Here is a 22316-nt window from a genome sequence, read left to right as displayed (position 1 = left end):
TTTTTTTTTTTTTTTTTTAAAGAGACGAGGTCTCACTCTGCCGCCCAGGCTGGAGTGCAGTGGCGCCATCATAGCTCACTGCAGCTCCAAATTCCTGAGCTCGTGATCCTCCTGTCTTAGCCTTCAAGTCGCTTTGTGCCTCACTACACCCGGTTATTTTCTTTTTTAGTAGCGACAGGCTCTCCTTATGTTGCCCAGACTGATCTTGAATTCCTGGCCTCAAGTGATCCTCCAGACTTGGCCTTCTAAAGTTTTAGGATTACAGGCATGAGCCACCTTGCTTGGCCTAAAACACAGGCACTTGAGAGTATGGGCTTTGGATTCAGACCTGGGTTTGCTCTGTCATTTCCTTACCTGTGGCATTTACCAAGCATCCTCTTTGACCTCTGCTTTTCTCATCTTTAAAAACAATAGGCCTGGTGCGGTGGCTCATGGCTGTGATTCCAGCACTTTGGGAGGCCGAGGCAGGCGATCACAGGAAGCCAAGAGTTCAAGACCAGCATGGCCAACATAGCGAAATCCCGTCTCTACTAAAAACACAAAAATTAGTTGGGCATGGTAGTGCATGCTTGTAATCCCAGCTACTCTGGAGGCTGAGGCATGAGAATCGCTTGAACTCGGGAAGGGAGGTTGCGGTGAGCGGAGATCGCACCACTGCACTCCAGCCTGGGCGACAGAGCGAGACCTTGTCTCAAAACAAAACAATCCCCGCCAAAAAAACCAATGGAGATAATATATATAAAAAAAAAATCTCAAAAGGTTTTGAGCTCTGGAGAATGTTCACTAAACACTTTGCATAGTGCCTGGCATAGTTAGCACTCAACATTCAAATACTTATATTACACCTGTTTCAGGAAAAGGGTCCCAATCCAGACCCAGGGTTCTTGGATCTCATGCAAGAAAGAATTCAGGGCGAGTCCATAAAGTGAAAGCAAGTTTATTAAGAAGAATAAAATAATGGTTACTCCACAGGCAGAGCAGCCCCAAGGGCTGCTGGTTGCCCATTTTTATGGTTATTTCTTGATGATATGCTAAACATGTTAGGGGTGGATTATTCATGCCTCCCCTTTTTAGACCATATAGCGTAACTTCCTGACATTGCCATGACATCTGTAAGCTGTCATGGCGCTGATGGGAGTGTAGCAGTGAGGAAAACCAGAGGTCACTCTCGTGGCCATCTTGGTTTTGGTGGGTTTTAGCCAGCTTTACTGCAACCTGTTTTATCAGCAAGGTCTTTGTGACCTGTATCTTGTGCCAACCTCCTATCTCATCCTGTGACTTAGAATGCCTTAATCGTTTGGGAATGCAGCCTAGTAGATCTTAGCCTCATTTTACCCAGCTCCTATTCAAGATGGAATTGCTCTGGTTCAGACACCTCTGACACACCCACCAAATTACTGTGGTAGGTCACCACTCTCCTGGTTTATTATTCCCACAAGTGATATTTTGTGAGATGCAGAAGATTCAACTAGCATAACAGCACAACATACATCATCTAGAGTAGAAACATGCCAATATTAGCAAAAAAATGATCTTGTAGATGTTTCACTGAGGTTGGACAATGAGGGGCCCGTTTTCCTTAATCCTTATTGCTATGAACAAGATAGGAGGAACCGGCAGGCCCTCCCATCTTTTTCTCCCCAATTAATCAAACCAAACCAAATGACAGCCAGAAGCAATTGGACCCTGAGCAGAGAGAAGAAAGGAGGGTGGGGGAAAACCAGAGAGGAATGATGCCTCGGAACTCATCTGATGTTGACTTGGTATAGACTAATAGGTGATCTGAGGGGGGTAAAAAAAAAAAACCCTTTCATATGGATTTCGTGTATGTTTAATAGTAGGGTTTTTTTTCTGGTGCTACTCGGGTTACATTACTCAATATAGATTCAAGCAGTGGATTATATTCCTGACATTTAGAAGTGAAGTGCTATTAGAGTTCTATTTAAGTGTACTATGGAGATACAGATTCAAACTTGTGTTTTTACTCTTAAAGTAACAGTGGGCTACCACTCTTACTCTGTAGCTTTTGGAGACATTCAACCTCTCTGAGCCTCAGCGTCTTCATGTATAAAATCTGGCTAACTTCCTCTTAAAGTTCTCATAGAGGATTCGAGAAGAATGAATATAAAGCACCAAGCAAAGCATACTTCAGGGATTCTCACTGTTGAATCCCTTTCAAGTCCTTTGCCATCCTTTGCAGCTATCCCTATCCCCCTAAAAGGGGAGATTAAAACAAATTAGCACTAATTTAGTCACCATATTGTATTAAAAGTCACTTGATCACCGTTTGCTTTTTTTAAAAATTTTATTTAGAAGCCTACTTGTAGAAGTTAGCATAATTTTACAGATTATTAGAAAAATTCAATTCTTTTCTCTCTGCAAACAGTTATAATAGGTTAGGAATAATAGATTAGAAATGTACATTACAAAACAGTAGCCTATAACTATCTGTACATTTACTGTGCACCTTAAGGAAAAGAATTTGACAGTGTGCTGTACTTACACTGCAGGTAACATATTTTTATTCTATCACACAAAACTGACCAGTGGTAGTGCTTGTATTTATAAATGGCCATTAAACAGAATATTTAAACTCAGATGTATATTTAGCATGCTAAAAAGTGAAAAAAATTTCAGCTGAAGTTCTGTGGCTCATCAATTCAAATGTTTCATGACATTTTTTTCTTTAAATGAAAAATTTTGATATTGTAAAACAAATTACATAATGCAAAAAGATATTTTCTAAATTTTTAGAAAGAATATTCACATTCATTTTGTCATGGGTTTCGTGTGGCTCTTGTAAATATATTAATCATATTAAGACGACACTGGTCCTATACAATTTTAACAGTCCATCTTCAATTAAAAACTGTAATAAAAATAAACAGTATGTAAAGAGTAACAAAAAGTAAATTAAATATACTAAACTCACACAACAGGTAGAATAAAATGAAACCAAATTACATAATGGCAGGTTATACATTTTAAAGAATCTCTTTCCACTTAGTCAAATAAGATAGAAACTGAAATGTAAACTTACTGATTTCTGTGGGATTTTCTCCACTGGTTCAAATTGGAAAATTTGATATAAATCTAGTATTTTATTTCTGTACATTTAATATGATTCAATATAATCTGCAGTCTTATGTATGGCTTATCAATAATGCCATCATCACTGTATGTCAAACAGAAAACCTCACTGCTTACTAGAAATGCTAAACACTGGAAAAAATGGAATTTTATACATTTGTTTTCTTAAATTTTGACAGATATTCTTCAAAAAGTTAAAACTGCCTTCCACAAAATTTTGTGTGTATATGGCACAAGTTAACAGCCAAAAAGTGTGAAATCCATCAAAAAGGCACTGTTAACAATACTCAGAATAATCTGACAAGTCTACATCAATGTCTGAGTAAAGAATAGGTAAACAGACAAACCTTATAAAAGATAGCATTATTGTTTAAATATAGCTATATAAAAAGAAATAAAGTGACACACAGAAATGACCCTTTTATGACAATTAAGCCTATAAACACCTTGAATCATATTATAGTTCTGTAACACAAAAAAATGACAAAAATATTTTCTTAAAGGCACAAAAGCATGAATATTAAATGAGAGTTGTATTTTACAAGGCCAACTTTTCAATGGAATGCAATTACCAACTGAGCTGTGACAAAGAGTACACTGTACCTTTATAACTGATATAAAACAAAAAAGTACTAACATGAAATATAAGTAAAATATCTATTGCTGTAACTTAACATTTCACATGCTCTATTTATTGTTTTTTTTTTTTACATGTCCTGGGCCAGCTACATCTTACTAAATGGTGGATGATGGCATAGTACATTTAACAGCTAAAAAGAAAATGCACATGTGAATAATTATTACTCAGTTAAATTTTCATGTAGGAAAATAACATTTGGATAAATGAAAAAAACTGGTCATAAATCCTAGAAACCCTCATGAGGCTCTCAGACAACTTGGAACTGTAAATCACATTATGAATCCATATGTGAAGGAAGGTTAATTTCAGGCAAATAACATTCAAAGTCAATTACATATATGGCTACAAAGTTAGTAATTATGTGTTTTAAAGATTCATATAACTAAGTCTAGTACAAGCACTGATCTAAAATTAAGCCACCAATTCCTGAGTTTTGTGTTCAGTTCATAGAAAGAAACTCATACAACTAAAAGCATAAGAGGACTATTAGATTAGATGCATGCTTTTAGTGTATAAGGAACAGTCATGAATAACCCTGCTCTTTCTTAAGAAATAGTTTTTGACTCTTTGGGTAAGAACCCATAACATTTGCTCTAAAAAGAAATTTTAAAAATAAAGAACATAACTACCTATTTAGTCTTAGAAGATACCCATACAAATAAAATATTATTTGGACCAAATGAAAACAACATACACGTGGATAAGACCAAAGTCCTAAGAGGTGGGTCACCAATAAAAAAAATGTTAACAAGGTTTAATGATGAAATGATTTTTGTGATAAGCCAATCAAGTTGTATGTAATTAACTAAACCATAAAAAAGATGAAACTGTACAATATTTACAGAATATATCAATGAATAGGCAGAGTGTAACAGAATGTGAATACAAACATTATATTGACAAATACAAAATATAACCAAAACTCCATTTGTTCTAATGTCATGAAAACACTGGGTATATTTATCCTTTTATCAATTTAAAACATCCTGTCACATGTACATATGGAATACAGCATTATTTTGCCAACAAAACATGGGAAATGGTTCTTCATAGAAACCTAAGGATACTTGAGATAGCTATATTGATTAGGGAAAAAAGCAGGCTCTTTTTATCATTTTGATTTTTATAATTTACCAATCAACCCTTGTATTTATCATGGCATAAATGATTGTAATTTTACCATTTCACAGCCTCCTCCTACAGAAAGGCAAATGTGGTGGGGGTGACTATTCTCTCTGACCTTCATTTTCATTAAAAAACATTTCAAAATCTATACTTTCAGGATTCTAAGATATATTTTAGAACAACATATTCCTAAACCTAACTACCTTGGCAAAAATTGCTTTCGAGGAATATAAATATTTCTGTAAAAATACAAAGTCAAAATATTAAACTGAAGAAACAAACAAAAAAACTTAGTTTGCCTTAGCCTGAACAATAGGAATCTTAAAGAATTGTGGTTTTGCCACAGAAAGAAGTTACTAAGAAGAGGGAGGATAATAAAAAATTAAACTTCAGAACTTGATACTCTTCGTAAAAACTCAACTTATTGCACATTTTACAAAAACCAATTTTAATGTTCACATAAAGGCCACCACACAGTGTCTTTTCTTATTGCCTTTCTCTTTTTGGTTTTTGAAGTAAAATACTGGTTATAATTTTTTGTATCCTGCTTATTCACTGAACACATTAGAGTCTAAAGCTAAAATAAGTTTTCATAATGAAAAAACATGAATTATCAGCACTTCAAATGCCCTACAAACATCTCTAGAATTTGGCCTATGTTATGAACCAGCTGACTTAAGAAAAACAAAAATAAGAAAAAAGGACAGCAATCAATTTTGACCACATTTTTTTCAGCAAGTGCTTAAGGTGGTATTATAATCAATCCAAGTAGTTGCACACCAGTGTTTTTATACTGATGTAAACAAAAGTATATATATTTACCTGGATCTATAAATATTAAATTCTAGGGGTTAAAAAAAAAAATCTTATGTAAACTTTTTAAAAAGCAATTTGCCATTTATCTCTCTCAGTGTATTCATTTTGACTATTCATACTTTTTCTTTCCTTCTAAGAAGACAATTGAGCTGAGTGCTTTGCAAATGATTTTAACAGTAGTGTATTGAATTAATTATGTCTATTTTTCCATCATTTCTCAATCTGTAATTCCCTACTGATAAAAGTTTTGTGCCTGTTTTATGAAGAAAATAGATTACATATATTTATAAGATTGATAGCATTTTTTGTTATGAACAATGTTAACATTGTATCTCAGAACATACTATAGAATACAAAGACTACTGTCAGGTAAGAGTACATAAGAGACAATTGTGTATACATGTGGGTTTATTATACTCACATGTAGACACATTCTCACAAAAGCTAGAAATGTCCTGGCACTTAACACATAGCTCACTTTAATAATCAAATAGGATAGCTCTTGTTTCAGTGTGAAGATAAAAGATACGAAAAGTCAATACCTCTACATTTATCTCCTAGGTTTTTTGTTTTCAGAATATTGTGATTTTTAATAAAGACCAAACCAACTTGAACACTGGTCCCAGGCCAAATCAGATCTTTCTAGTTCACTGATTCAATGGCAGAGAACTTCTACTTGAACATGAAGTTTATTATGACTTGAAGCAAAATCAGGAGGAAAATGATGAAGTAGTCTTTTTGTTGCAGAAAATAATCTGTGGCAGGTGTGCTTGAAACTAAATGATTTCGAAGAGCCATAATATTTCTACAAAAATAAGCAACAACAAATTTTATAATGATTTGCCAGAAATGTTGGCATAGAGCCCACAATTTGGTATTATACACTCACAGAGCACTTAATTTTTAGTTGCTGGGTAATGGGGTGGTATGTAGGGGCTGGGGGAGGGGTCTGAGACTGCAAAGAGGAATACTTAAGGGCTCAGAGAGTGAATATTTACCCACTGTTATGGATGCATTTCAATATTTCAACTGATGCATTCCAATGAAATAATAGCCATGCACAGAAGGGACTATAGAGGCCTTTGTTAACTGACTTTCTCAGAAACAACCCCACCTCCACAGGCAACTCAGCTACATTCCTAGCATACTACAGGAGTAAATAAAGTGATTCCAATTCTACCCTCACAGAGAAAAAACAACCTCTCCTCCCTTCCCAAGTATTTTAGTGATGGAGGAATTTCATAAGTGTCAAACATCAGGTGATAGAAACTAACATTCTATTTTAACTTAGCTAAATGTTATAAAAATATGAAGTTTGCATATGATTTCCCACATAACAGGATTCTTAACTACTCCTTGGTCTCAAAGGAACAGTAACTGTTAGTATATTACCTTTTAATTTCTTCCTGTGTTTGTTTTATAGATTCGATGGAACTCTGAATGTCTCCCAGTTCTATTCCTTTCTTTCTTCTTGTACTTGGTTTTACTGACTGAGCTAAAAAGACATTTAGAATGAAGTTGAAACTATAAAAATAATCTACAGTTCAATTTAATGTTTCTCATGTAATAAAAATTTTCCTGGGCATTTGTTTTTGTAGCCTAGAGATTAGCATAGTAATATGAATACTCTGCACTTTTGAAGTTTCAAACACATCATTGCAACACTAGAACACTACAAATATATTTAAAGAACCACACAGTTGAATTTTGGATGGCACCAGTTTTATTTTTTAACTAATTAAAACAGAAATAATTCATTAGAAAATATATATTAACTTGAAGAAGGTATTACTGTTTTCTGTTCCTTGCCCATTTGCCTACCTCTGAAGAAGTCAGCTTCTTGAGCCCTTTTTTCAATATTTTATTGTTAGTGTTTAGTTACCCAAACTTTAAATCCCTTTCGACACTTCTGCAAATTTTTACTGCCAATCAGCAAGCTGTATATGTTTTTCCAAATTCCCTCTCATATGCATTCCTTCCTTTCCATTTTGGTTCAGATCCTACTTAACCTCTCTACAAGTCTCAGCTTTCTCACTTTAAAAATAGGGATAATAATACCAGACTTCACAGGGTTGTTATAAGGTGTATTTAACATACAGTCTGGCACATATTAATTACTCAGTAAATGTCTGCTGATACGTTATAGTTATATAGTAAAGTGGATGAGAGAGTGAATTAAGGAGCCAAAAAATCTGCATATATAACATACATATACCTACTTATGGGGTATGTGACCTTAGGCAGGTTAACTTGTGTCTCAGTTTCTTTTCTTGTAAAATGGGAATAACAATAATACAACCAATACTGTCTTCTAACACACTGGGATGCCATGTGACTCCTGCTTTTAAACCCTTATTTGTTTCATTCCTCTAACTACTCGAGTATGTTACCTCACCCCACTCCCCAAGCCCAGACTGCTATAATCCATTAGAAATCCTAATAATTCATCAGAATTCTAAGAACTTTCCCTCGAATTGAATTGAGCTCCCTCTCCTTTAAACTGGTTATCGCTTGTCATCTAATTTCTTAGTAATCTACCATTTATTCACCTCTAGTGTTATCTTTATAGGTTAAAATGGGCTCCGTAGTTCAGTGTAAACTCATAGAGATTATGGCTTAAAGTTTTTTTTTTCTTTTTTTTTGTCATAATATCACAAACATCACTTTAATCCTTTCATGATTATATCTCAATGTAGTTCAAGATAGTTTACACATTATCTGACTCGAATAAGAATGGAGTACAATTTAATCTAGCAGTTCCTAAGTTTTATATTTTTATTGTCTGTCACTTCCCAACACTACAGTAATATATTCTGGAAATGAAAAACATTTTTGAAGCATGGAAGTGAGCTCAAAGCTCAAAAAATGCGTCTGAATTCAATCTAGGGAACCATCAACAATTTTTCAGAGGTTAACAAGGTATAAGAGGTAGCTATCACCTAGAGTGTGTGTGTGTTTCTTTTTTTTTTTTTTTTGAGACAGGGTCTAACTTTGTCACCCAGGCTGGAGTTCAGTAGTGCGATCTCGGCTCAGTGCATCTTCTCCCTCCTGGGTTCAAGCAATTCTCGTGCCTCAGGCTCCCAAGTAGCTGGGATTACAGGTGTGCACCACCACACCTGGCTAATTTTTTCCTATTTTTAGTAGAGACGGGGTTTCGCCATGTGGGCCAGGTTGTTCTTGAACTCTTGGCCTAAAGTGATCTGGCCACCTTGGCGTCCCAAAGTACTGTGATTACAGGCGTGAGCCACCACGCCCGCCCTAGAGTGTGGTTTTTATTTAGGTGTCTCCCCTTTTTCATTTTCTGTTTCTTTACCTTGCGTCCTTGTCTCACAACTTATCTATGATCTAGAATCGCTTTTGTACCTCAACCCTGCCCCAACCAAATCATGTAACTTCTTGAGTTAATATGAAAAACCATATTCATATCAAATTGTGTAGTAATTAAAAAAAATTAGACTCTCATTAGTCTGCAATAAATATTTTTACCTTCACTTCCAGAGGAGTCTTGGATGTCAGGTTCTGGGGAGGAATAGCCTTTTGCTACTTTCTTCTGTTGCCTGGTTGGCTTATGTTTCATTTTGGGGACATTAACCTAAAGAAAAAAATAACTATTTTGTGAATTTGCACTGTATTTTGGACTGAAGACCAATTGTGTACAACTGTCAAAATTATCTGCACATAGGCATGATATTCAGAAAAAAAAGACAACAATGAAATAGTCTAATTCAAATTTAACAAAGGTGATGTGCTTATGCAATCAAATGATCTTATTTTAATAGGAAGTAATTTGGCACAAATGTCAAAAAGTAAAATACACAACAAACAGTATACCCAGTCTCTCACACTAAAGAGGTACCCATCACTATCAGTTTATATCCAGGGATATTTTTATGTATACATAAACAAATACGAATATAGATCCCCCTACCTCTGACTGCACCAGCTAGTATCTCTAGTAGAATGTTAAGTAATAGTGTGTATAAATTATATTTATCTTGTTCCTGATGTTAGAAACATTCCCACTGAACGATGCTGGGTTTCCAGTAAAACTGTTTATTTACTTTTAATCACATCTGGGTAGTACAGAAAGTATCTTATAATAAATAAAAATGATACTATTATTTTGTAGAGCATTATTTTAACTTATTGAAAGCATTTAAATGGATGCACAAGATTCAAAAGTATACGAAACCATCAACCATGACTAAATTTTCCTTAGAATAATAAACTTTGGACTCTATCCTATTAATAGATTTGTAATTTTGGTGTTCAGTATTAAACTTAAAAACCTAAATGCAAGATTAGAAACTAGAATCAGAAAGACAAGATATATTAGTCCATTTTTATGCTTCTGATAAAGACATTCCTGAGACTGGGACGAAAAGGAGGTTCAATTTGACTTACAGTTCCACATGTCTGCGGAGGTCGCAAAATCATGGCAGATGGCAAAAGGCACTTCTTACATGGTGGCAGCAAGACAGAATGAGGAAGATGCAAAACTGGAAACCTCTGATAAAACCATCAGATCCCGTGAGACTTATTCACTACCACAAGAACAATATAATATGGGGGAAACAGCCCCCATGATTCAAATGATCTCCCACCAAGTCCCTCCCACAACACGTGGGAATTATGGGAGTACAATTCAAGATGAGACTTGGGTGGGGACACAGAGCCAAATCATATCATTCTACCCCTAAGCCCCTCCAAATCTCATGTCCTCACATTTCAAAACCAATCATGCCTTCCCAACAGTCCCCCAAAGTCTTAATTCATTTCAGGTTCTTAGAGACCTACAAAGAGACTTAGACTCTCACACAGTAATAGTGGGAGACTTTAACACTCCACTGTAAATATTAGATCAACGAGACAGAAAATTAACAAGGATATTTAGGACTTGAACTCAGCCCTGGATCAAGCAGCCCTAATAGATATCTACATAACTCTCCACCCGAAATCAACAGAATACGCATTCTTCTCAGCACCACATCACACATATACTAAAACTGACCATATAATTGGAAGTAAAACACTCCTTAGCAAATGCAAAAAAACGGAAATCATAACAAAAAGTCTCTCAGACCACAGCGCAATCAAATTAGAACTCAGGATTAAGAAACTCACTGAAAACCACACAACCACCTGGAAACTGAATAACCTGCTCTTGAATGACTACTGGGTAAATAACGAAATTAAGCCAGAAATAAGTAAGTTCTTTGAAACCAATGAGAACAAAGATACAACGTACCAGAATCTCTGGGACACAGCTAAAGCAGTGTTTAGAGGGAAATTTATAGCACTAAATGCCCACAGGAGAAAGTGGGAAAGATCTGAAATCAACACCCTAACATCACAATAAAAAGAACTAGAGAAGCAAGAGCAAACAAATTCAAAAGGTAGCAGAAGACAAGCAATAACTAAGATCAGAGCAGAACTGAACTACCACTGACTTTCTTCACAGAATTAGAAAAAACTACTTTAAATTTCACATGGAACCAAAAAAAAGACATGAAAAACCCTTCAAAAAAATCAATGAATCCAGGAGCTGGTTTTTTGAAAAGATTAACAAAACAGACCACTAACCAGACTAATAAAGAAGAAAAGAGAGAAGAATCAAATACACACAATAAAAAGTGATAAAAGGGAGGTCACCACTAATCCCACAGAAATACAAACCACCATCAGAGGATACTATAAACACCTCTACGCAAATAAACTAGAAAATCTAGAAGAAAGAATAAATTCCTGGACACATCCACCCTCCCAAGACTAAACTAGGAAGAAGTCGAATCCCTCAATAGACCACTAACAAGTTCTGAAATTGAGGCAGCAATTAATAGCCTACCAAACCAAAAAAAGCCCAAGACCAGACGGATTCACAGCTGAATTCTACCCGAAGTACAAAGAGGAGCTGGTACCATGCCTTCTGAAACTATTCCAAACAAAAGGAAAAGAAGGACTCCTCCCTAACTCATTTTATAAGGCCAGCATCATCCTGATGCCAAAACCTGGCAGACACAACAAAAAAACTTTCAGGACAATATCCCTGATGAACATCGATGCAAAAATCCTCAATAAAATACTGGCAAACCGAATCCAGCAGCACATCAAAAAGCTGATCCACCAAGATCAAGTCAGTTTCATCCTTGGGATGCAAGGCTGATTCAATATATGCAAATCAATAAACTTAATCCATCACATAAACAGAACCAAGGACAAAAACCACATGATTATCTCAATAGATGCTGAAAAGGCCTTTAATAAAATTCAACACTCCTTCATGCTAAAAACTCTCAATAAACTAGGTATCGATGGAACGTATCTCAAAATAATAAGAGCTATTTATGACAAACCCACAGTCAATATCATACTGAGTGGGCAAAAGCTGGAAACATTCTCTTTGAAAACCAGCACAAGACAAGGATGCCCTCTCTCACCACTCCTATTCAACATAGTACTGGAAGTTCTGGCCAGGGCAATCAAGCAAGAGAAAGAAATAAAGGGTATTCAAATAGGAAAAGAGGAAGTCAAATTGTCCCTGTTTGCAGATGACATGATTGTATATTTAAAAAACACCATTGTCTCAGCCCAAAATCTGCTTAAGCTGATAAGCAACTTCAGCAAAGTCTTAGGATACAAAAAAATCAATGTGCAAAAATCACAAGCATTCTTACACACCAATAACAGACAGAGAGCCAAATCATGAGTGAACTCCCATTCACAGTTGCTACAAAGAATAAAATACCTGGGAATACAACTTACAAGGGATGTGAAGGGCCTGTTCAAGGAGAACTACAAACCACTGCTCAACGAAATAAAAGAGGACACAAACAAATGGAAGAACATTCCATGCTCATGGATAGGAAGAATCAATATCGTGAAAATGGCCATACTGCCCTAAGTAATTTATAGATTCAATGCTATACCCATCAACCTACCACTGACTTTCTTCACAGAATTAGAAAAAACTACTTTAAATTTCACATGGAACCAAAAAAAAGCCCATATAGCCAAGACAATCCTAAGCAAAAAGAACAAAGCTGGAGGCATCACGCTACCTGACTTCAAACTGTACTACAAGGCTACAGTAACCAAAACAGATACATAGACCGATGTAACAGAACAGAGGTCTCAGAAATAATGCTACACATCTACAACCATCTGATCTTGGACAAACCTGACACAAACAAACAATGGGGAAAGGGTTCCCTATTTAATAAATGGTGCTGGGAAAACTGGCTAGCCTTATGCAGAAAACTGAAACTGGTCTCCTTCCTTACACCTTATACAAAAATTAACTCAAGATGGATTAAAGACTTAAACATAAGACCTAAAACCATAAAAACCCTAGAAGAAAACCTAGGAAATGCCATTCAGTGCACAGGCATGGGCAAAGACTTCATGACTAAAACACCAAAAGCAATGGCAACAAAAGCCAAAATTGACAAATGGGATCTAATTAAACTAAAGAGCTTCTGCACAGCAAAAGAGTCTATCGTCAGAGTGAACAGGCAACCTACAGAATGGGAGAAACTTTTTGCCATCTATCCATCTGACAAAGGCTAATATCCAGAATCTACAAGGAACTTAAACAAATTCATGAGGAAAAAAAAAAAAAAAAACACCACCACCACCATGGAAAAGTGGGCAAAGGATATGAACAGACACTTCTCAAAAGAAGACATTTATGCAGCCAACAAACATATTAAAAAAATCTCATCATCACTGGTCATTAGAGAAATGCAAATCAAAACCACAATGAGATACCATCTCATGCCAGTTAGAATGGCAATTATTAAAAAGTCAGGAAACAAGAGATGCTGGAGAGCAGGTGGAGAAATGGAACGCTTTTACACTGCTGGTGGGAGTGTAAATTAGTTCAACCATTGTGGAAGACTGTGGCGATTCCTCAAGGATCTAGAACTAGAAATACTATTTGACCCAGCAATCCCATTACTGGGTATATACCAAACGATTATACATCATGCTACTATAAAGACACATGCACACGTATGTTTATTGTGGCACTATTCACAATAGCAAAGACTTGGAAACAACCCAAATGCCCATCAGTGATAGACTGGATAAAGAAAATCTGGCATATACACACCATGGCATACTATGCAGCCATAAAAAAGGATGAGTTAATGTCCTTCACAGGGACATGGATGAAGCTGAAAACCATCATTCTCAGCAAACTAACACAGGAACAGAAAACCAAACACCGCATGTTCTTACTCATAAGTGGGAGCTGAACAATGAGAACACATGGGCACAGGATGGGGAACATCATACACCGGGACCTATTGGTGGGTCGGGGGGTAGGGGAGGGATAGCATTAGGAGAAATACCTAACATAGATGACGGGTTGATGGGTGTAGCGAACCACCATAGCATGTGTATACCTATGTAACAAAACTGCACATTCTGTGCTTGTATCCCAGAACTTAAAGTATAATTAAAATTAATTAATTAATTAATTAATTGACCATGGATGTCTGGCTTGACATTTAGACACTCAATTCTATTCCATCGGTCAATATGCCTGTTCTTACATAAGTACCACATTCCTTCGATTACTGTAGCTTTATAGTAAGTTTTGAAATCGAAAAGTGAGAGTTCTCTTTATACTTCTTTTTCAAAATTGTTTCGGCTATTTGTGGTCCCTTGCAATTCCATGTGAATTTGAGGATCTGCTTTCCCATTTTTGCAAAAAAAGGTTTGTAACATTGACAGGGATTGTGGCGAATCAGTGGGTTGCTTTGAGTAGTACTGTTATATTCTTATTTTTTTGAGACAGGGTCTCACTCTTACCCAGGCTGGAGTATAGTAGTGCCGTCACGACACTGCAGCCTTGACCTCTCTGGGCTCAGGTGATCCTCCCACCTCAGCCTCCCAAGTAGCTGAGACTACAGGCATGTGCCACCATGCCCAGCTAATTTTTCTATTTTTTTGTAGAGACAGAGTTTTGCCATGTTGTCCAGTCTGGTCTCAAACTCCTGGGCTCAAGCAATTCCTCTGCCTCAGCCTCCCAAAGTGCTGAGGTTACAGGCATAAGCCACTGTGCCTGGCCAAAATCTTAACAATATTAACCTTTTCTACCTGAGAATATGAGGTGTCTTTCCCTTTATTTAAATGTTCTTTCATTTCTTTAGCAATGTTTTATAGTTTTCACTGTAGAAGTCTTTCAGTTCCTTGGTTAAATTTGTTCTTTTAGATGCTATCATTGAATTGCTTTCTTAATTTCGAGAGTTTTTACTGTTAGAAACATAACTGATTTTTGTGTGTTGATCTTATTCCCAGCAATTTTTCTTAAGTTCATTAGCTCTAGTAGCTTTCTATGGATTATTTGGGATTTTCTATATATAGGATAATGTCACCTGTTAATTAGAGATAGTTTTACTTCTTTGTTTCCAATTTTGATGACTTCTCTTTTTTTTTCTTGCTCTAGCTAGAACTTCCAGTACAATGGTAAATAGGAGTGGTGAAAGTGGGAATGTTTGTCTTGTTCCTGATGTTACGGGGAAGGCTTTCAACCTGTCACCACTGAGTCTACTATTTGTGGGTTTTTCATACATGCCCTTAATCATGTTGAGGAAGTCTCTTCTCTTCCTAGTTTTATGAGGTCTTTCTTTTGATTATGAAAGGGTGATGGATTTTGTCAAATGCTTTCTCTATGTCAATTGAGATGACCATGTGATTTCCCCCCTTCTTAATGTGATATATTACATTGATTTTCTTACGTGGAACCAACCTTGCATTTCTGGAATAAATTCCACTTGGTCATGGTGTGTAATCTTTCTAATATGCTACTGAATTTTGTTTGCTACTATTTTGTTAAGGATGTATGAATCTTACTTATAAAGGTTATTGTTTGTAATTTTATTTTCTTGTGATGTCTTTATCTGGCTTTGACATTAGGGTAATGTTAGCTTCAGAGAATAAGTCAGTAAATGTTCCCATCTCTTCTATTTTTTAGAGTTTGAGAAGGATTTGTGCTTGTTCTTTAAAGTTTTGTAGAATTCACCAGTGCAGCCATCTGATCTTGAATTTTTCTTTGGAGGTTTTTGGTTACTGATTCCATCTCTTTATTGTTACAGCTCTATTGAGATTTTCTGTTTCTTTTTGAGTCAGTTTATATAATTTGTGAGTTTCTAGGGATTTGTTGGCATACAATTATTCATAGTGTTCTCTCATAATCCCTTCTATTTATTTATGATTGGTAGTAACATCGCCACTTTAATTGCTGATTTTAGTCATTTGTTGTCTTCTTTCTTGCTTCCTCAGCCTAGCTGATGGTTTATTGATTTTCTTTATTTTTATCAAAGAGCAACTTTTGGTTTGGTTTCACAAATTCTATTTTTTTCCTACTCTCTATTCTGTTTATCTGTACTCTAATCTTCATTATTTTCTTCTTCTGCTAGCTTTGGGTTTAGTTTTTTCTTCTTTTTCCAGTTTCTCATGGTATGAAGTAAGGTTATTGATTTGAGATCTCTTTTAATGTAGATGTTCACAGATATATATTTTCCTTACCTTTGCTGCATCTCGTAAGTTTTGTTATACTGTATTTTTGTTTTCACTTGTCTAAGTATTACCTAATTTCCCTTGTGTTTTTCTTTGACCCATTGAGTTTTGTTTTGTTTTGTTTGTTTCTGAGATAGAGTCTCACTCTGTTGCCCGGGCTGGAGTGCAATGGTGTGATCTCGGCTCACTACAACCTCCGTCTCCCAGGTTTACATGATTCTCATGCCTCAATCACCTGAGTAGGTGGGATTTACTGAGACATGTTATATGGTCTATCCTGAAGAATGTTCCATGTATACTTGAGAAGAATGTGCATTCTTCCGTGGTTGGGTGGATTGTTCTGTGTGTCTGCTAGGTCAAGTTGGTTTACAGTGTGGTTCAAGTTATCCATTTCCTCCTTATTGATCTTCTATCTAGAGGTTCTACCTATTGCTAAAAGTAATTTACTGAATTTTCCATCTATTGTTATAGAGCTGTTTCTATCTTCCAATTCTGTCAGTTTGCTTTGTATATTTTGGGGCTCTGTTGATTGGTGTGTATATACATATATATGAATTGACCCTTTTATCAATACGCCATGTTCCTTTTTGTCTCTTGTAACAAGTTTTGACTTAAAGTCTATTTAGTCTGACATTAGTATAAACACCTCAGTTTTCCTTTGGTTACTATTGGCCACCTCAGTTTTCCTTTAGTTGCTATTTGCACATAATATTATTTTCTAACCTTTCATGTTACTCTGTCTATGGATCTAAAGTGAATCTCTTGTACACAGCATATAGTTGGGTTATGTTTATTTTAATCAATTTTTACAATTTGTCTTTTGCTCAGAGAGTTTAATCTATTTACATTTTAAAGTGACTATGGATAAGAACTTCTGATTTTGCTACTTTCTATATGTCATATATGTTTTTTGTTTCTTAATTTACTCCATTACTGCCTGCTTTTGTGTTTCTTTCTTGTAGTAAACTGTTTTGATTCCCTTCTCATTTTCTTTTGTGTGTATTTTTTAAGGTATTTTATTTGTGGTTACTATGGGGATGACATTTACACCTACCTCTACAACAATCTAGTTTGAGTAGATACCAACTTAACTTCAGTAGTACACAAAAACTTTCCTCCTATACAGCTCCATCCTCTCTGCTTTTATGTTGTAACAAACTATATCTTTATACATTGTATGTCTGATAACAAAGATATGTAATTAAGTTATTTTTCATTCATTTATTTTTTAAGTCCTGTAGGAAATAAAAGATGACTTACAAACTAAAATTACAACAGCACTAGTTTTATATTTGCCCAACTATTTATTGAAAATATTACTTCATACAGCTTTGAGTTTCATTTTATTCTGAAGGATTTCCCTTAGCATTTTTTTGTAGGGCAGGTCTAGTGGTAATGAACTCCCTCAGCTTTTATCTGGGAATGTCTTAATTTCTCCCCCATTTTTGAATGACAGTTTTGCCAGATATAGAATTCTTGATTGACAAGTTTTTTCTTCTACCACTTTAAATATGTCATTTCATTGCCTTCTGGCCTCCATGGTTTCTATGAGAAATCGGTTGTTAATCCTATGGATGATCCCTGATGTATGTGATAAGTTGCTTTTCTCTGCTGGTTTTAAGACTCTCTTTGGCTTTTGACAGTTTGCTGTGGTGTGGTTCTCTCTGAGATCATCCTACTTGGAGTTTGTTCAGCTTCTTGAATTTGTAGATTTATATCTTTCACCAAATTTAGGGATTTGGGGGTCTTCTTTCCTTAAATATTCTTCATTCATTTCTCTGTCTTCTCTCTGTGGAACTCCCATAATGCAATGATAACCCACTTGATGGTGTCCCACAGGTCCTTTAGGCTCTGTTCATGTCACTTCATTCATTTTTCTTTCTCCTCCTCAGACTGGATAATTTCCATGATCTTATCTCTAAGTTTCCTGATCCTGTCTTATGCTTGCTTATATTTGCTTTTGAATATCTCTGGTGAATTTTCATTTTCATTATACCTTTCAGCTCCAGAATTTGTTTGGCTCCCTTGAATAACTTGTCTTTACTGATTTTCTCAGAGATGAGTGCCTGTGTAAGTCCTTCAGGTAGTATCCTGACAGCTTAGGACAGACATACACAATTGTGTCTGAGGTCCACTCTGTTCCTTCTGGAACTAGGAACTTACACTGGCAATGCAGGGGCCCTTCAAGACTGCTACTGCACTGGGAAGGACCTGGGGCAAGGGCAGGAAAAATGCCATAAAGCTTTCCTCTCTTTGCACTTTCTTGATCCAGTGTTCACTTGGTTGCTGAACACCTCTGACTGTTTTCCAGAGTTCTGGCAAACTGAGTTGATAGTTTTTGCTTGTTTTCTGATGTTTTTTTGGGGTAACAAGAGTTCAGAGCTGCCTATTTTGCTCACCCCAAATTTTAAATTTTGAAACCAAATTTTAAATGTTGGTTGTTACAGATACTAAAGATTTAACAAATTTATGTATCTAGTGTATCTGGTTTTTTATTACATACCATTGGAGTACGATGTTTCACTTTGGTCTGAATAACGCCATCTTTTTCAAATTGTATCATATCATTAAGTGGGTCCCATGGTCGGGTACTACACAAATGAAAAAAAAAAATACCATTTGCTCAATGACTAAACAAAGAACTTTAAAATTTTCTATTATATGATTCAATTTTATTAATAATTATATAAGTAGTTCTAATAATGAGATTTCCCCATATCTAATCTTTGGACCCTCATTTTATAGGCTAACTACTATCACAGAGTCAAGCTTATAATGAATGCAAAACCAAGTTTAAAAATCTCACACTAATATACATGGTTTAATTAAAAAATACTCCAGAAACAAATATTCTAGAAATAAAGGCAATAAACCATGCTAATAATATATTGTTTGAAATAAACTATTTTAAGTTACTTACTCTGCAAACTTGTAATGCCATTCTCCTGTGAGTGGATCAAGTTCAAATAATTTGCAAGACCATTCTTCATTTTTTGTTTTCCGATCTCTGGCAGCTTGTCTTTGAGCTTCTTCCAAAACGTACTTCTCTTGGGTAGCTTCAGTTTGGTCTTTGGCATTTATGGCTCGAGTTACCCGTTGCCAGAGTCTAATACATGTGCAAAAATAGTATTAAAAATGCAACAGAAAATAAAATCTATATAGAACAGGCTTCAATCCCCTTGTAGAGAAAAAAAATGCTCACATGAATTTCTGGCTTTGACAACACTTATGCTCACAGGCTTAGAAATGAGTCAAGATATAAATTCATTCCCTTGAGTAGAGAGAGGGACTCTCTATGAACTAAGTTCATAAGTGGAGACTAATTTTATTTTTACTTGGCAAGAGAAACTTACTATATAGACTCTAAAACTCATGGTAGTAAGTGTTGCTGGCTCAAGATGATAGGAAAGTAATGAAGGTAAAGTTCAGGAATCTATGCTTTAAGCAAGCTTCCTAGATGATTCTTACACTGTTTAACATCCACTGGCTTCAGAAAGATCCATTAACGTAATGCAGTGCTTCTCAAGTTTGGATCCATGAATTATCAGAGAACTTTTATAATCAGAATCTCTGGGGTCAGGCCCAAGTATTGATACATTTTTAAAATGTTTCCCCAAAATATTTTAATGTATTGCCAGTGTTGAGAACCACTGGTTTAACAGAAAAGACTACTGAGGTAAAATGATATCCTCTACTAGTTTGTTCTTCTGTTAAATAAAAGTATATCTATATCCTACCCATCTAGAAAGGCAGCATGTTAAAACCAGAAGAAAAGGCTTTGGGATCAGATAGACTTGAGTCAAGTCCTAGAGCTGCCACTTCTTAGCTGGTGCACTTAAAGTTATTTATCCTAAGTCTCATTTCCTCATCTTCAAATATGCTGAATTATACACTCTCAAAAATTATCCTGTGTATGCCTTGGCAAAGCTTATCTCTGGATAAAGAACATCAAGTGGTTATGGCAGAATATTTAGAACTGGTACATACACATTCTTCCATCTTTGACAACCTTAATTTTGAGTGTAGAAAGGAAGGTACACACACACTTGAATTCCCATGAGAGAGAATAGTATGTATGTGGGAACATGTAGGGAGGACTAAGTTGCAAAATGAGTGTTTAGTGCCTAGCAAAGTATCTTTTATACATAAGTCTCTTTCTCTTAACACAAAGATATAATAACAATAAAATGGGGAATGTGTATATAATATTTTTGATTCAAAAAAGTTCATGACTTAAGAACAGAAATGATAGCCTTAATTATTATCCAACTAATAAGTCCTTTAGAAGCCAGTCCATCCAGTAACTTTATTTTTGTTTCAGAGAATGGTACAGAAGTAGATTCTGCACCATTCCCTTTACCTAGAGTTCTAATGCCTAAACTAGGTTAGAAAACAGTTGCCAGGTAGAAACTAAGAGTCACTAATTAGTCCTGTAATCTTATTTAAACAAAACTTTTTTTTTTTTTAAGGTTCTGGAGAAGTTGATAAAGAAAAACATGAGTAGTTTTGAGGTACAGAAAAGCAAGACGATATATATTATATTTATTTGACATTCTTATACACAGAAACAGAATACTGTCACATTCCACAAATGATAAACTATTTTGTTGAATTAAGATATGACAGAAGAAAGGTGACAAAATGACCATTTCATTAAGGAATTGAAAAACTACTCTCTGATCCTTATGAAGTTAGCTGTAAAACAGTATACTTACTTCTCTGATTCAAAATCTCCCTGTTCTTCAAATTTTACAGTGTGCCTTATTAATCTCCATTGCTTAATGTCAGGTGTTGGATTCCAGAAAACCTCTGAATTATCAGTCTTTTTATCAGTAATAAAAACTTCACTATCCTATATTTAAAGAAATTCAAAATTAATGTAGAGAATTATACTTAGAAGGCAATTTTATAGTATAGTAATATGATGGTGAGAATTTCTTTTGGTTAATCCTCCAGTTAAAAACATTTTTAAAAACAAATGTAACTAGCACTTTTCCAAAAGCCCCATGTTTCTTATCATTTTTATAAAAACATTAAGATTGAATACATAATACTAGTTAATTAAAAAGAATTTGGTTGAATATCCAGTTTGTGATATTTCACAAGTTTTACTTCATAAATTTCAAACATTACATGCAAAGCCTCAATAACCATCTCCAAACTGTCAAAGTAGAGCATAGTATTTGTTGCAGCTACAATGAGATGCTGTTGACTATCCATGGTTTCAATATACTCATACATACACATACACATCCCTCTGAAAGAGGCTTTCCTAGCATTAAAAATTTGAGGTCTATCTCTATCGAATAATCTTTCTAAGAGATGGTCTTACTCTCTTGTGTAGGCTGGAGTGCAGCGGTGCTATCTACCTTATCTATCTAATCTATTTTACCTATCCAATTTATCTACCTGTCTATCCATCCTTCTCTCTCTCACTCTCATCTCTCTCTCTCATCTGTATCTATCTGAGACAGGGTCTTGCTCTCTCACCCAGGCTGGAGTGCAGTAGCACAATCATGGCTCACTGCAGCTTTCACCTCCCAGGCTCAAGCAATCTTCCTGCCTTGGCTTCCTGAGTAGCTGGGACAGGCATGTGCCATCATGCCCATCTAATTTTTTTATTTTTATTTTTAGTAGAGAAGAGGTCTCGTTATGTCACCCAGGCTGATCTCAAACTCCTGAGCTCATGCGATCCTCCTACCTCAGCTTCCCAAAGTGCTGGAATTATAGGTGTGAGTCACCCCACCTAGACAGAAATTTCGTTTTTTAAAAATGACTGCTACTTTTTTTCCAGAAGACGCTCAGATTTAAGGCAATTAAAAAAAATTTTCAGAGTGTATGTGGCCACTTAGCGGAGTCCCTAAATACAGTTTCACTTTCTCATATTTCTCAACATTTTCTGCTCACTGTATGCAGAAAGGAGCATATACTCTGTGCTCATAGTACAGTATATCCATGCGGTGCCATGATTCTTTTTATTCATTTAAGTGTCTCTTAACAAAATTACATAAATATGAATTTAGGTCAGCACAGAAGTAAATAAAAACCATTGCTCTCGTACACCACTATATCCTTTCCATGTTCCACTGAAAGGAATATAACTAATTGGAACTATGCTTCT

The 22316-nt window shown here is 35.5% G+C and overlaps 1 protein-coding gene across 13 annotated transcripts in view; it reads right to left on the bottom strand.

Annotated features, from left to right (window-relative positions):
* Positions 1 to 2286: 2286 nt before the first annotated feature.
* LOC105473327 (oxysterol binding protein like 8) overlaps positions 2287 to 22316 on the bottom strand; it is a 214553-nt gene continuing 194523 nt past the window's right edge. For all 13 annotated transcript variants that reach the window (XM_011727092.2, XM_011727093.2, XM_011727095.3 and 10 more), the window contains 6 exons: positions 20911 to 21047; positions 19116 to 19301; positions 18699 to 18786; positions 9158 to 9263; positions 7064 to 7166; positions 2287 to 6476 (listed from right to left, as the gene is read on the bottom strand). In XM_011727092.2, coding sequence (XP_011725394.2) covers positions 6344 to 6476; positions 7064 to 7166; positions 9158 to 9263; positions 18699 to 18786; positions 19116 to 19301; positions 20911 to 21047 — 753 coding nt within the window. In that variant the 3' untranslated portion in view covers positions 2287 to 6343. The remainder of the gene's footprint in view (positions 6477 to 7063; positions 7167 to 9157; positions 9264 to 18698; positions 18787 to 19115; positions 19302 to 20910; positions 21048 to 22316) is intronic.

The sequence above is a fragment of the Macaca nemestrina genome, chromosome 10 (genome assembly GCF_043159975.1).
Source record: "Macaca nemestrina isolate mMacNem1 chromosome 10, mMacNem.hap1, whole genome shotgun sequence".
Taxonomy (NCBI): Eukaryota; Metazoa; Chordata; class Mammalia; order Primates; family Cercopithecidae; genus Macaca; species Macaca nemestrina.
The sequence above is the reverse complement of the archived record's forward strand: the minus strand, read 5'-3'. Positions and strand labels throughout refer to the sequence as shown.